At 32.5% G+C, this 14,263-nt stretch overlaps 1 protein-coding gene across 1 annotated transcript; it reads right to left on the reverse strand.

Annotated features, from left to right (window-relative positions):
- Positions 1–6,173: 6,173 nt before the first annotated feature.
- Positions 6,174–11,460, reverse strand: LOC18602957 (vacuole membrane protein KMS1-like). Its single transcript, XM_007034655.3, has 8 exons — positions 11,129–11,460; positions 9,425–9,636; positions 8,997–9,075; positions 8,100–8,387; positions 7,744–7,901; positions 7,141–7,257; positions 6,787–6,966; positions 6,174–6,674 (listed from the first exon to the last, which is right to left on the reverse strand). Exons 1-8 carry the CDS (start codon positions 11,184–11,186, stop codon positions 6,510–6,512), a joined length of 1,257 nt encoding a protein of 418 aa, XP_007034717.3. The 5' UTR covers positions 11,187–11,460; the 3' UTR covers positions 6,174–6,509.
- Positions 11,461–14,263: the final 2,803 nt, after the last annotated feature.

The following is a 14,263-nucleotide window of genomic DNA, read 5'->3' on the forward strand; positions in this document are numbered from 1 at the left end:
AATTTAAGTTTGGTCATCCTTCAGCATTTATATATATTACATCAAACACACAAATAATGCTTTATGTTTTATGAAATTGTCTGGATTCATTGTGTTATGTATGCAAAACCTTTTGGTTTTTTGGGAGGAGGCCCAAGTTATGATTTTACTAATTGAGAATCCATATTTTAGCAACAACTTGTCATGATAATTAAAACGAAGAAGGGCTGAATATTTGAAACATATCACATCCTTCAACAGTGGCTTGACCACAAACGAAATGGACAGATAAAAAGACTACCAACAGCACTCTTATCACCACCCTTTTTATTCTTTTTTTTGCCCTGGGTTTAAAACAGAGAAAGCCCTACCTACTTTGTTCTAGAAGATATGACAAGCAAAATGGGTTAATGGAGCTATAAGATTGGTGCTATTGCTAGTGCTTTACTGTTATAGCTTTACAACCAAATTGCTAGCTGACGTACCAAATATTTACGGGGCCACAAGAAAACAAATGTGCCCAAGGAAGAATTGATATGCTGATATATATCATCCTACCCAAATCATGACAGTAACTTTATATTTTATTTTAACTTAAACCATCTCCTTTCATTTTGGTGACTTGAATGATCGTATTAGGTCAAAATCGGTTTTAACTGTTCCAATCATTACAGAGTTTGATCAAAAACCTGTGAAAAACATTCAAGCACTTCAGCAATGCTTGATGCAATATGAGGTTTCGTTTGATCCCAAGCTCTGGTCGTTGCTTCAATCATTTGACTGTTGTGAGTGCATGTAACTATTGTTGAGATAAACAGAACCAAGTTTTCTTCACTACGCATAGATATATGGTAACAACATTTCATTATTAATTTCCCACAGTACTCATCAGTCCGACTAGATAGTACAAGGTGTAAATTAATCAAACTTCAAAGGCAATCAAAATTTTGCATTAGTAATGATCTTATGGACTCGAGAGTTATCAAGAAATCTTTACCAAATTTTTATTCCAAGTCAAATTTGCCCAATTTAATTAATTGAGTAAATTTTTATATATTAATTGTGAAGTTAAATTTTGTGATTATAATTAAGTTATATCGAGATTCCGTTATATATATATAACTTGCATGGAATTAAGTCCATTAAAGCATTATTTTACGGAATAATGGTTAAAAATAATATTTAAGAAAAGAATGTAATTAATATGATATATATTTTTTGAATTTAGTCAAACAATACTTTAATTAATTTTTTTTATCCTTAATCAATATTTATCTATAGACCCTATTAATATAAAGCGACTTGGTGTATGGAGATTGTAATGCAGCCATGGCTTAATATTGTGTGAAGCAAATGGGCCATCCAAAACAGCCGTAAGCATATGTAAAGTAGAAAGTTTAGCTTTGGTATTGAATTTGTGGTCAAGGCATAAACCTTTGTTAATCTCCTTTATAGTAATTTCTGACGAACATTCGCTTTCTTTTTGAGGCACATATATTTTATTAAAAAATTCTAAATATTAAGAATAATTTATACTAACCATATATCACGACTTCAAATTATTAGTACTTGAATATGCAAAAAAAAAAAAAAAAAAAACTCTTTATGATTGACATTTTCACATAGTTAAAAGTATTTACCTATAAGTCTTTATCATGATATTGAAAATAAGGTTCTTAATTTCTCCCAAATCTTTTCCATTTGATTAATTCATGCTTAAGCTTTTATAAAATCTTTAATATATATTCTTCATCCACTTCAAATATATATGCTCTCTTTATTGAATTAGAAAAAGTGCTTTAACTTTTGAAGTGAGTTATGTATAAAGTGCAATGATATAATTTGATCCATTGAACAGTGAAATAAAATTGTTGTAAACTGGTACTACCCACCAAAGGGACAACGATAGTAGCTTGGAAACCCACGGTTTTGAGGTTTTGCACTAACATATACATTCACTGTTTGATCAGACCTCGGAAATAGTCGTTTTTGTTACATCACACATTAATTATATATTTATAATTTTAAAAAGGTAATTTTGTCACTATAATATATTTTTTATAGAGTGAAATGTTTAAAAAAATCAATTATTTAAATGTTAGGATGTACAATTTTTGTTAATGTATGTAAAATCAATAAATGATTTTATTAATAGTACTGTTAAAATTTTATATAGTGTAATCAAATTTATAAAGATGTTGGAAAATATATAAAAATTTTTTTAATAATATATTTGAAAAACGAACACTTTTAAATCAAATTTATTGTAATGGATAATTATCCTATTTTATCAAAAAAATCATTGCTTATGGTCCTCAATTAACACGCGAATCTTACACGCTTGATAAATCAAGATATAATACATATATATATATATACAATCCATCATCTTTGAATTATATATTGAGTTTATAAAGATATTGTAAAATATATAAAAACATTTTTAATGTTATATTTGAAAAATGAACACTTTTACATCAAATTTATTGTAGTGAATAATTATCCTATTTTATCGAAAATCATTACTTATGGTGCTTGATTAACTTGCGAATTTTACAAGCTTGATAAATCAAGATAATATATATATATATATATATATATATATATATATATAATCCATCATCTTTGAATTATATATTGAGTTTATAGCTAAGATGATTTAACTAATCCTTAAACTTTTTTACATACATGCATGCATTTCTCAAAAGTGTTTAATAAGGAATGCATTTAAGGGTTTAAGCAAAAAATAAGTTGTGACATTGATTACTTCCTTCTACTTCTCTTATATATATGTATTTTGATTAATTGGGTTTAATTATACCTAATTTTTAATTATTTTCTATATTGTTTGGTATTTAGGATGTAAATCTTATCCTATAATTGACTTTAGATTTTGCTTCTATAAATTGATTTCTTTTCTTTATATATATAATGTGATTTAATTTTTATTTGTTTCAACCATTTTTTTTATAATATATATGGTTCAAAACTTTGATGGATCCCAACTTGGACCCTAAAATTTCCCTTCCATAAACTGTTGGCCATCCTACAACATCACACATTATCCAAAGTACCAAACCAACCACAGTAGACAACTTCAAAGCTCTGAGGCCAGATGCTAGCAAAGGGCAATTAATTCTTTCTTTCTTGGTTCTTACCATGGTGGGGTGGGGCAGGGAGGAGGGTGACGCCATATTTACATCACAGTCTTGTGACACTACATTATACCATTTCAGGCAGACACGTAGGATTAGAAGGCAATATGACCCCACACACCCAACTACATATATAAAAATAATAAAACATAAAATATCATTAAAATTCTTTTTTATTAAAAAAGACCAAGAAAATCTAAGAAGGGTCCCACCCACGAGCGTGTTGTCAGAAACTCCAAAAAATTCCACAAAACCCATAAAGGCGTATAAACCAAAAAAAAAGAAAAAGAAAAAAAGAAGAAGACACAATCACACACGCTTGTTGTTTAGAGCAGCAAATTAACAAGTGTATCTCTGTTTCCTTGTGTTGTCTGTACCTTATGTCATTCCTTTTTTTTTTTTGCCCTTTTGGCCTTTTCATCATTTAGATTTTACTGATTCATTATTTATGTTAGAGTAATGTTTATTCAAATCACAGGGTCCCCCCATTAATTGTGGCGCCGCCCCACCATTGTAGGGGGGGGGTGGGTCTGCCACTGCATCAGCCAGATCCTGGTGGTGGGCTGCCACTGCCCCATATTCATCCAATCAAATTGTTCCGGTGTAAATTGAAAATGTTGCATGTGAGTTTGCGTGAATGTCCTGTCACGTTAGCATTAAAAAATATATATAAGTTTTTATTAATTTATCTATATATTTTCGCGGTGGAAAATATAAGCCAAGGAACAGAAAAGCGGGTCCCTCTTCTCCCATCTGGGCGATGTGACAAGCCAGTTTAAGTCTTAGACTTAGAGAGGATATTTAAGACGGGTTTTGACTTTGAAAAGTTGCACAAGGTTATTTTTGTAATTTTAACTAATAATTTGGACATTAGGATAGTATTTATAAAACTATTCTTGCAAATGAAAAAATAAATAATGTATTAAATTGAAACAAGCAAAAAATTCAAATGCTCATCATATACATTGGTTTAGAAAGAATTGGATTAGAATGATTGATTGGGATAACTAATACAAAAAAGAAGGGATTAAAATGATTGATTGTTTGATTAGGATAATTATTCGGCTATTAAGTGCCACGTCAGATAGCATTAGGCACCAGGGTGTTGTATTTTCCACGTATGTTAATATGGGGCCAATTTGGAATGCCAAATATTTTTATATTTTATTGACTTTTTAAGAGATTCCATTAAAAGAGGTTTAGTCATGCTTTTCAGCTTTGATATTCTTTCTTTTGAAATTTATTAACAACAGTAAAAACTTTTTCTTTCAAGAAAATTTTTAAACCCTAAACCCATTTCTTGTCAACTAAGGAAGCTTATCATGTACTTTGGCAAGCTTTGTCAAACATATTTGGTTAAAGCTTGAATCATTGGATTGTGGATAACTTTAAGGGTAAGGTTGCTTTTGCAGAAAATTCCCCAGCTTTCTGGGAAAAAAGAGTTCAAAGTCAGTAAAAATGGAATAATACCTAATACTTGCCAACTAATTTATCTTCAAGTCTCCCCCTTTTAAGGGTTAATCCAAAAATTTGCCTAACTTTTGGAGTAGTGGCAAGTTGGAATCTAAAAATTAAGTTTATAACACAATTTATCAATCAACATCAAACCAACCAAACAAACAAAAAAACAAAAAAAACCTTAAACTCCAACATTTTAAATTCCACATATTTTTTTTAGCAATTTATTTTCACTTTTTAATAAATATCAAATTAATAGAATGATGACAATGGCCATTTTTTGGTACCAATGGAAGATTTCCCAATCTAAAAAGGCAATATTAGTTGGAAAAGGCGAATTATAGAAAATTTTCCAACTATTATATTGTTCATAGATAAACCTTTTTCTGGTCGTATATTTTAAAGCATTACATACTCCTAAGTTTTATTTTAATACATAAAATTATCGTTTATTTCAATTTTATAATTCTCGTTATTCTAACAAATGATTCTCCACGAATGTCAATACATATAATTTGTTTGTTAATGTATGTTTCTCTCTGTTACATCCACTTTCTCTTGAGGTGGAAGTTACAATATTTCTTGAAATATTCTCCTTGAATTATTTAATGTGGAGGTTTAGATCATTACTCCTAATTGATTACCTGAAGCGATCTAGTTCAATGTTTTTTTTTTTTTCCCTCTTTAAATCAAATACCAAATATAATTTCTTATTCCCATAATGCTTGGGGTTTTGCTTTAATTACATGACATTTGTGTAAAGACAGGCCATATTTATGTGCACTGGTTGGCCAAAGACTATCCTGAACTTGTTTTAATTAGGGAATCAACTGCCAGATTAACATGGCAATCACCTAAGATTGATTAGTTTATTTGGTAAGACTGAGGTCCAAATCATACCCTGATCTAAGCCACGTGTGACACAAACTCCAATGTTAAAATGCTGACTGGATGATGGTCTTATCAGATTTTATTACTCAAAATTCACTTAAAACTCTTAATTCAGTTCAGTTGAAATTATTGTATAAATGACAACATTGATTACATCATACTCATCCAAATAATTATACTTTTCTAAGTTTAAAATTTGAGCTCTCAAAGCCTGAAGATAGAAAGCAGATGCCCACTATGGTATGTCTCCACTAATATAAAATTATAAATGATTAAATAGGATTAGAGGAGCTGTTAGCTAGCTACTCATAATTTAATCTGCCTCTAATCATGACTAAAAAAACCCCTCACTGTAGCCAGAGAGAGAGAGAGAGAGAGAGAGAGAGAGAGAGAGAGAGTATCAAATCTATTCGTATTATTTAAAAGCAATTTCGAAAGTGGCCTTAATCTCGTGCTAAGAATTTGTTAAGCTTACTTGATAAAATACTGTAGGCAAATGTGGATAAAAGTGCATTTTTTAAGTATATTTCAACATTTAGCATATAGTAATTGATGGTACATGTAATGATTTCAAAAACAAAAGAAAATGCCCATCAGGGCTTGAAGCAGTAGTAAGCAAAATGGTTCCCTGTATACAAGGTAATGATGAGTGAGATGGAACGCAAAACTAGATGTTGAAGGGCCAGATAATTTGTCTTCACATTGCCAAAGAATGATGAGATTCCAATTTTTCAGTGTCAAAACAGTACTTAACAATGGGAGAAAAACAGCCCAAACCAATGATCACCCCCAGGATTACACAGGATAATTAAACCTGTTGCTTCTGTTGTCTGTGTTCCTATTTTTTCTATACAAGCTTCTAACAGGGGACTAGCTAGTGCAATGGGTTCTTTTTGAGTAGCTTCAATAGTAATTTACGAGAGAGCATTAACTTTTAGTTCACTAACGCTACTTGTAAATAAAGAAAAAAAGAAAAGACGATGTGAGACAGTGTAGCCGCTTCATCAAGGCAACGGGGTCACACTCCTAATCGGAATGTGTTGAAGCAGATAACGTCTCTGCTAGCTGCTTATCCTGCTCCTTTTTCAGATACCTTTGAGCAGTCGCGTTAACAATCTTGACAAAGAAGTTCATGAGCATAAGCCACACAACAGTGTTCCAGATAAAAGCAAATGAAAAATCCCACTTCTCCTGAAGCAACATTTTGCAGAACAGGTTAATAAAAATTTTTCCAAAGCAGGTACTAGTCAGTTGAAACTCATGCTAAAATAGATGGATTTTTTGCTCTGGCTTAAGGGAGTACCTTACTATTTGAAGGCACAGGACGTGGGGCGGTCAAATACTTCTCTTTCACAGCATGAAGTTTTGCTGTGAGCGTAGGCAAGAAAGAATCAAATCCAGGAATGAGGCTGAGCACCCAGATCAATTCATTCTCTATCCAGTCAAGCAGTTGATTATTACAGACAGAGATAATAAAAACCGTCTGCAGAAAAGATATCAAATAGATACTTATAAGATACTCACATTGGACTTCCAAAATAAAGATCAGTAATCTAGCTTGATTAAGAAAAGAAAAACCAGAGAAGTTTCTGTTCTTCTGGTAGTAATCAACAGCAGCTCCTGCTTTTATGTAAAATCACAAAGGAACATCACAAACCTGTATGTGAGTTTTAATAATTGCCTTTCCAAACAATGTTGCGAGAAAGAACTTCCAGAATGGAATTCCAAATTGTCCACACATGATGCCAGCAAGGTCAAATAAAGGATTTGGGACCTGAAAGATAATTCAGTTTCATCAGCAGGTTTACATATTAACATCAGTCAACAATAGCATAAAGAGCCTTTATAAACCATGGTCAACTTATATTATATTTGAATGAAAATAATTAAAAAGGTCTTCAAACACCATCTCTGTCATGCTCCCACAACTTCATATGTGACATGTGATGAAGTTATCACATGAAATTTATCTTAAAAAAAAAGAAATGTAGCTTGAGAAAATTTTACCAAGATGAATGTTATGATTTAACCCAGGAGAAATGCATCAGAACATTGACATATCTAGGCCAAAGTATGATTAGGTGTACTCTTGTTCATGTGTGTATGTGGAAAAAAAACAGGCCTAAGTGCATAACATACTCACACAAAACAAATATTCACTTAGAAAAACAAGCTACTAATTATGCATCAATGACTCAATCTTTTGCATTTGCTTAACATATTGTGCTATGACATGAAAAAGGTGTTAATTATGACAGACCGAGGCGAGCACTAAAATCGTGAAGAAGTTCAAGTGTTGGGAGTGGGATAATAGCCAGCGTTTGATCTGTTTCAAGTGAGTAGCTATGAATCCATTATCCTCAATTGAAGAAGCATCCAATTCTTCCATAGCATCAATTTTGCTGCCTGACACACGAGCTGCATAAAGCAGAAGATCAACATAAGATGGATATTATATTTTAACAGTGAGTAGTCCTTGTACAAGATCAAAATGCATATAACAATATTCAGCAGCAAAGAACAGCCAGGGTTTTGAACTTCAGACAGAATAATAGATAGGGGCCTCTTCCAGAAATGTTGTCACCAGCTTTCAAGTATAAAAGACGGTGCTCATACCTGCCCTTGAGATAAAGTAAGGAGGAAGCTCCCCAAGTGCAGTCCCGATACCCCATAAGATAGCCTCCATCTGCACCTGCCGCAATATGCTGCTAAGAGGAACCCATGACCCATACAAAGGGGGCCCAAACTCTCCGCAGGATTTGTCCAGCCATGAAGGACCTCTCTTCAACTGTATTGTATCATATGGAGCACTTTTCAGATCTACTCGTCCACATTGCATTGCTTTTATTGTAAACAAAGCAATATGAGGACCCAAATATAAGACAAAAGTGTGCAGACCAGATCCTGGAATAGGAGAAAGGTTAGATATACAAATAACATATGAGAACAAGGCGCATTGCTTAGGGTGTTCAAAAAATAGCAAATAACAGAGCCGTATCTGCGTATAATCAGTTCACTGAATATTTAAAGACTCCAGAAACTTTCCTTGCCAAAATGTGTGGATAGCAGAAACCAGACAAATTTATTTCCTCCCTTTCATCCCTTTAAAATGTTCTAAACATGTGTGTACACCATAGATAACAATCTTGAGAGCAACAATTAAAGAGATACTGATAATGCTCAAATTATCCCAGTTTGCTAGTTTTTGGACAATTGATAAAACTGATCAAGACAACCAAAGCCACCTTAAAAATTCAAAAAACAGCAATAATTACAAAGAAACCCATCTAAAAGATAGAAGACCTATTTTTCAAATGCAAAATATTGCATATTTCCACAAATACAATTTTACATCTGCTTAGTCTACCACTGCTTGTATGAAGAGTTTAATAGCCTATGAATCATACAGGTATAACAGCAACACAAAATTGCCAATTGATACTAATCAAGCTATATCATCAAGCATCCTCATCCAGACTATCATAAAAGATCTTATGAAATCAATGTTCTTACCAAGACCAATTGAAGATGCAACACCAAGGGCAGTCCACCATAATCCAAACCGCACATACCGAGAAACTTCCTCAACATGCTGATGAAAAAGGGAATCAAGACATCAACTGTTACTTATTGTTTCCACTAATCTAGTCACACTAAAGGAAGAAGAATAAGAACGAAACAGAAATTAATTCAACAAAATAATGTGCACAAATTTATCATCTTCACTATATAAAAAGGCTCAAAATATATATAGCTCATCAGGTGATGATATAGAAGCCAGTATAACACCTCCACAACCCCCTGCCCCCAACCAAAAAAAGAAAGGATAAGGTTAGGGAAACAAAATAATAATGAGCCATTTGCATCTCTCAATTACATAGCTAAGGGCTGTATATCAACAGAAATGCATGACAAAGACAATAACCTACAAAATTTATTACCTTTTCATGAGGGCCCTCAATTGTCACAAGCAAAATTCCAAAAGCTGCTATTAGAGTGCTTAAAAGCATAAGCCAACCACCCTTTGCCAAAAGATATAATACTGATCGCTTAAAATATTGAAAGATAGCCAGAATAAAAAGCCTTAATGTTTTGAAGGGCTGTGTTGTCAATGTTAAATGTTCTAATTCTTGCTGATGTCTCTCACGCAAATCTGCAAAATGTAACAAGTCTATCAGCTAAGGGTTCAGTAGAAGTCCATGACTCAACATTTTCTTGTTCAACTGAAAACCAAAATAAAGCTAATATCATCACCATGCCACCATAAAGGAAACTGTTATAACCAAATCTAATTCATTTACTGAGGAAAAGAAAGCAATTATATACATTACAAAAATGTAAACATGCCTGCGATAATACTAGATATAGAGGTTCTACATATTCTAAGAACAGAATCTCAGATGAGCAAATAGATTAAAAGACAACATTACACTCGTCAATATTAAGAAATAAGGCAGTCGACTTGATACAACATTGGTAATACGGGTCTGCACCAATCTCAGAGATGGTTTTCCCATACTCTAGGAGAATCTGATTAAGAAAGCCATCCCCTTTTCTTTATAAAATCCAAAATCTCAACAAGAATATGCAACCCCTAGACCTATATGTGTCATGTTGACCTGTTCCTGCTCAACTAAAAGCCATGACTACTTTCAACTAAAAGTTTAAGATTGGTAGAGAGAATTTTGAATCAATCTCATGGAGGGAGGTTAAGATAGCCAATACTTTAATGGAAGCTGAATGGGTAAGAGGCAGCGTAAATACAAATAGAATTTAATAATTTTGCCGACCCTTGATTAACATACATTGGTAGAAAGTCAACCCAAAAAGAAAATGTATACATGTGTGAGTATATTTTCAGCATTTTTATTTGACACACCAAATTGAGTCCTAAGTCCTTATGCTACAATCTCCAAGATTTGATATCATCAATCCATACTTAGTTTACTTCTGTTTTCTTTTTCCACAGCATTGTTGCCAGAAAAACCCAAGTCCATATAACATCTAAACTCTCAAAACCACACATTGCACCAACAAAAGTGCTCCTCAAGATGGAAACTTTTCGATTTCATGATTCACAAGAGCAGCCGCCATAAGCTAAACCCATGTTTTCCCGCTAACAAAGATTGCAGCCCAGATTGAATCTTGCTCAAATTGACACACTAACGTGTGAAAACAAGCTACACAATTTCTTTTTCCTTCATGCCGCTTTACCAGAATATTAAAAAGCAGTCTCTTTAAGATGCACAAGCTCTTAACTTTCATGTTCAAAAAGTATTCGAAAATTGCCTCATTGCATCGTCAAACCCAAAATCTATTTCTTTTTAATCCTTCCCTCACAATCAGCTAATTTTCATATTACTAATAAATAACCAACCAATTTTAAGAGAGACTCGGTTAACACAATTATTGATTTTTACAACAACTACATCATAAACAATCCAATTAGACAAATCCATAAACGATAAAAGATCTAGAAAAAAACCCAACTTTATTTGAGTTCTTAATTAAATAAATTAAATGAGGAGAAAACAAAAAATCCAATGGCAGAAAAAGGGAAAGTAACAACAAAAATCAAAATTTCAAGAGGGAAAAAAACTAATATTAACAGAAAAAAAAGGGCTTTAAAAAGTTAAAAAACTTGCCTTCGATAGAAGTATCCATCTGTTGAGAAGAAGAAGTCGCGCCTTTGCCAGACCCCATCTCCAAACTCAGATACTACAATTAAAAACAAAAGTTCCAGTTTTCTTTTACAATTTCTTCAACAAATTTGAAATTTTCGTCAATATCCACCCCTTTCTCGGATAAAAAGCTTTGATTCTGGGCAAGAATCAGACGGCTACGATCGAATTACTTGAAAGGGAATCAAGCATTTTTCTTTTCAATCACGAATACAAACAATAAATTTATTTTTTTCAAATAAAATGGTAGATCTAGAGAAGAAGAAATCAAAAGCGGGGAAGAGTCATTTTTGCGTGAAGATCTCTTCTTACTTTGAGCTTTTATCGCTCTCTCTATCTCTCACTTCAACGTGAAAAAGAGGAACGACCGTTTAGATCTTTCTCCATACATAAATCAAATAAAAGAATTTGTTTATTTAGTAAAAGGTTAAAATTACATTGTTACCCATTGGTGTAATTCATTCAGAAATGAAACCACCAAAAGTAAATAAATCAAAGTAATTTAATTAAATCTTAATAGATTAAGCGAAAAACAATTTGGCTGTCAGCACGTGCTTCTTATTTAAATTTGTAATTAAATTATGGATTAAGGATAAAACACCGTAGCAGTCAGCAGGAATTTACGTGTTTGTTGGTCCAAGATTCATCTATGCAAATAATAATAATTTTTATTCTATTTTTGCTATTGGGAAGCCAAATTAGTCAACAATTAAAGGCAAAGGAAATATTTTTTCTGTTCACGTTGAATGGTTCAATAGTTGATAAAAGCTAATTCCCACCGAACCAATGTCACTTTTGCTACTGTCATTATCATTATTAGACCCCCATTTTCATTTATTTATTTTTAAATAATCACATCCACCCAATCATTAACCACAAATTTCTTGCACTTAAGTATATTTAATTAATAAATACTCAAGAGACTCTCTCTATAAAAAAAAAAAAGCCCAAACTCGATCTATTTGTTATTGTTATCTCTTTTTAAATAATTCGGGGTTTCAAAGCAAAAAATTAATATTCTTATATTATATACCAAAATAAAATAAAAGAAAACCAATTAATCACATTACAACCATATCTTGGAATGCGGCACATGTTGTAACGACAAACAATCCAATATCCAAATGTTATTGCTTTTAAAGTTTTCATTATTTTTAGAATATAGTTTTTTTAATTATTTAGAAATTGACGTCTGATACAGACAAGATGTTTTATATATTAGTATATATATATATATAAATATATAGTAATATTTTAATGTGAACAATTGAAGGTCAGGTTGAGAGACTAACCAACAAGATGCAATTATTTCGATGATGATGCATGTGCCGAGGATGATGCCGGACAACAAAAGCTCTTCTTTTATGATAATTTTGTCCCTTTTCTTTTAATAATGTTGAAAATTTAAGCAAGGAATAACAAGGATTGCCTTTTGTTGAAAGATTGATCTTTGAGTGGCATTTCTTCCTTTACGCATAAAAACACTACAAGAAATTAATTGTTTGCATTTATAGTTGGATTTTCATCTGTCTTCTATATTTCTGATGATTAATTATATTAAAATTTAAAAAATAAAACAGAAGAAGAACTATATTGTTAAAAATTAATAAAGTCTTTAATTGAATTTATTTTTCACACGCCAGATAAAATTATAATGAGAGGAGAATATGCCAAAAGAATTTAGGCATATTTCAAGTAATTCTATCTTGATTCTAATTTCACATGCTACCAGATATTTTTATCCGTCTAAGTTGCAATCACGTAGGCCTCCTTTAATCATTATTTTCGTAATTAATTTATATAATTAGTGATAATAATCTTCTTTTATTTTATAAATTTACAAATATATGACAAAACAAAATCTGATTCCCAAACTGTCTACAAACTTTTGGAGTTAGTTATAGTGTACAAAGATATCTCCAAGTTTTTGGGTAGAAAAGAAGAAAAGGGGTAAAAGTCTAAACTGTATCAACCTTCAGTGGATGGAGAATTTGACAAACAAATAATGGGGGGAGCTGAAGTTTCCAGGAAAAAACCTTTGTAGGTGGAGTTCAATCTTAGCCCTAGATTGTCTGTCACTTGTTAAACGGCAGAAGGTATGTTGGTCCTATCTTCTAGCTCGGTTTTGTTGCTTAGCAATGATGCTGTAGTGTGGGTACAACCAAGAAATATAAAAAGAAAGTCCTTTGTTGGGGTTTCTCCTTTCTCTCTTTTGTGGATAGAATGGCTGATTGTGGCTTGGAGTGTCTGTTAGTGGGTTCAAAATAGGGGGCCGAAGAAAAGGACGTCTGCATCGGGCTTGAGCCTAGCAAACCCACCCCCCCCCCCCCCCCCCAGTGTTTTCTCAGTGGGAAACTTTTTATTAGATTTTCTGCAAAGGCAATTCCCATGTTTTGTTGTTTAGTGTTTAGGGTTTAGAGAAGGCAGTGTAGCTTAGAGAGTAAGCACTAATAATTAGAAGTAAACAGACAAACCGTCATTTGGAGCTATAATCTGACCTCAAACCATAGAACTAAACAAGGAAGTAGACGCACAAACAAGCCACTAGGCCACCAACTTTAGTGATAACTCCATTCCTAATCTCACAACTTCTTGTCACCTTACAAGTGGCAACCTTCTTCTTCGTTCAAAACTTTATATTAGACAACAATACCATAGACATCAAAGGGGTTTCGGACATATTATCAATTTGACTTTCCACCTGCAAATTGTGTGCAAAAAGAGTTGGACTTGATGGCAAGGCCCGACATGTTGGTAGGGATTGGATTTTGAGGCCCAAGGGAACTCCACGGTTAAGCCCAGAAAAGAAAATGGGCTGGCTTTTCAAGTTTTGACTCGTTGGCAAGTGTTCCAACTCACTCTCAGCTAAATGAAGAAAGGAAAATACTTTACCAGTGGCTTCTTACATTCTTAATTCATCATGTCTTGAGTTAAATTTAAGTTATAAAAGAATCTTACCTTTTTTTTTTTCTTTTAAATTGTGAAGTTGGGAAGAAACTATTCGTTTTTGGCAACTTTCTTTTGAGTGAAATTAATGCAAGTTTTTAATTTTATTTCATAAGAAATTCCTTAGCGATAAAAGTTCCTCTGTTTTCGTTC

The sequence above is a fragment of the Theobroma cacao genome, chromosome 4, assembly GCF_053813885.1.
Source record: "Theobroma cacao isolate CCN51 chromosome 4, ASM5381388v1, whole genome shotgun sequence".
Taxonomy (NCBI): Eukaryota; Viridiplantae; Streptophyta; class Magnoliopsida; order Malvales; family Malvaceae; genus Theobroma; species Theobroma cacao.

Coding starts and splice junctions, on each gene's coding strand:
- LOC18602957 (XM_007034655.3), bottom strand. CDS start 11,186: ATGGGGTCTGGCAAAGGCGCGACTTCTTCTTCTCAACAGATGGATACT. Junction 8,388..8,996: donor TGCATCTTCAATTGGTCTTG/GTAAGAACATTG, acceptor CTCCTATTCCAG/GATCTGGTCTGCACACTTTT. Junction 6,675..6,786: donor CTGTGCCTTCAAATAGTAAG/GTACTCCCTTAA, acceptor ATGTTGCTTCAG/GAGAAGTGGGATTTTTCATT.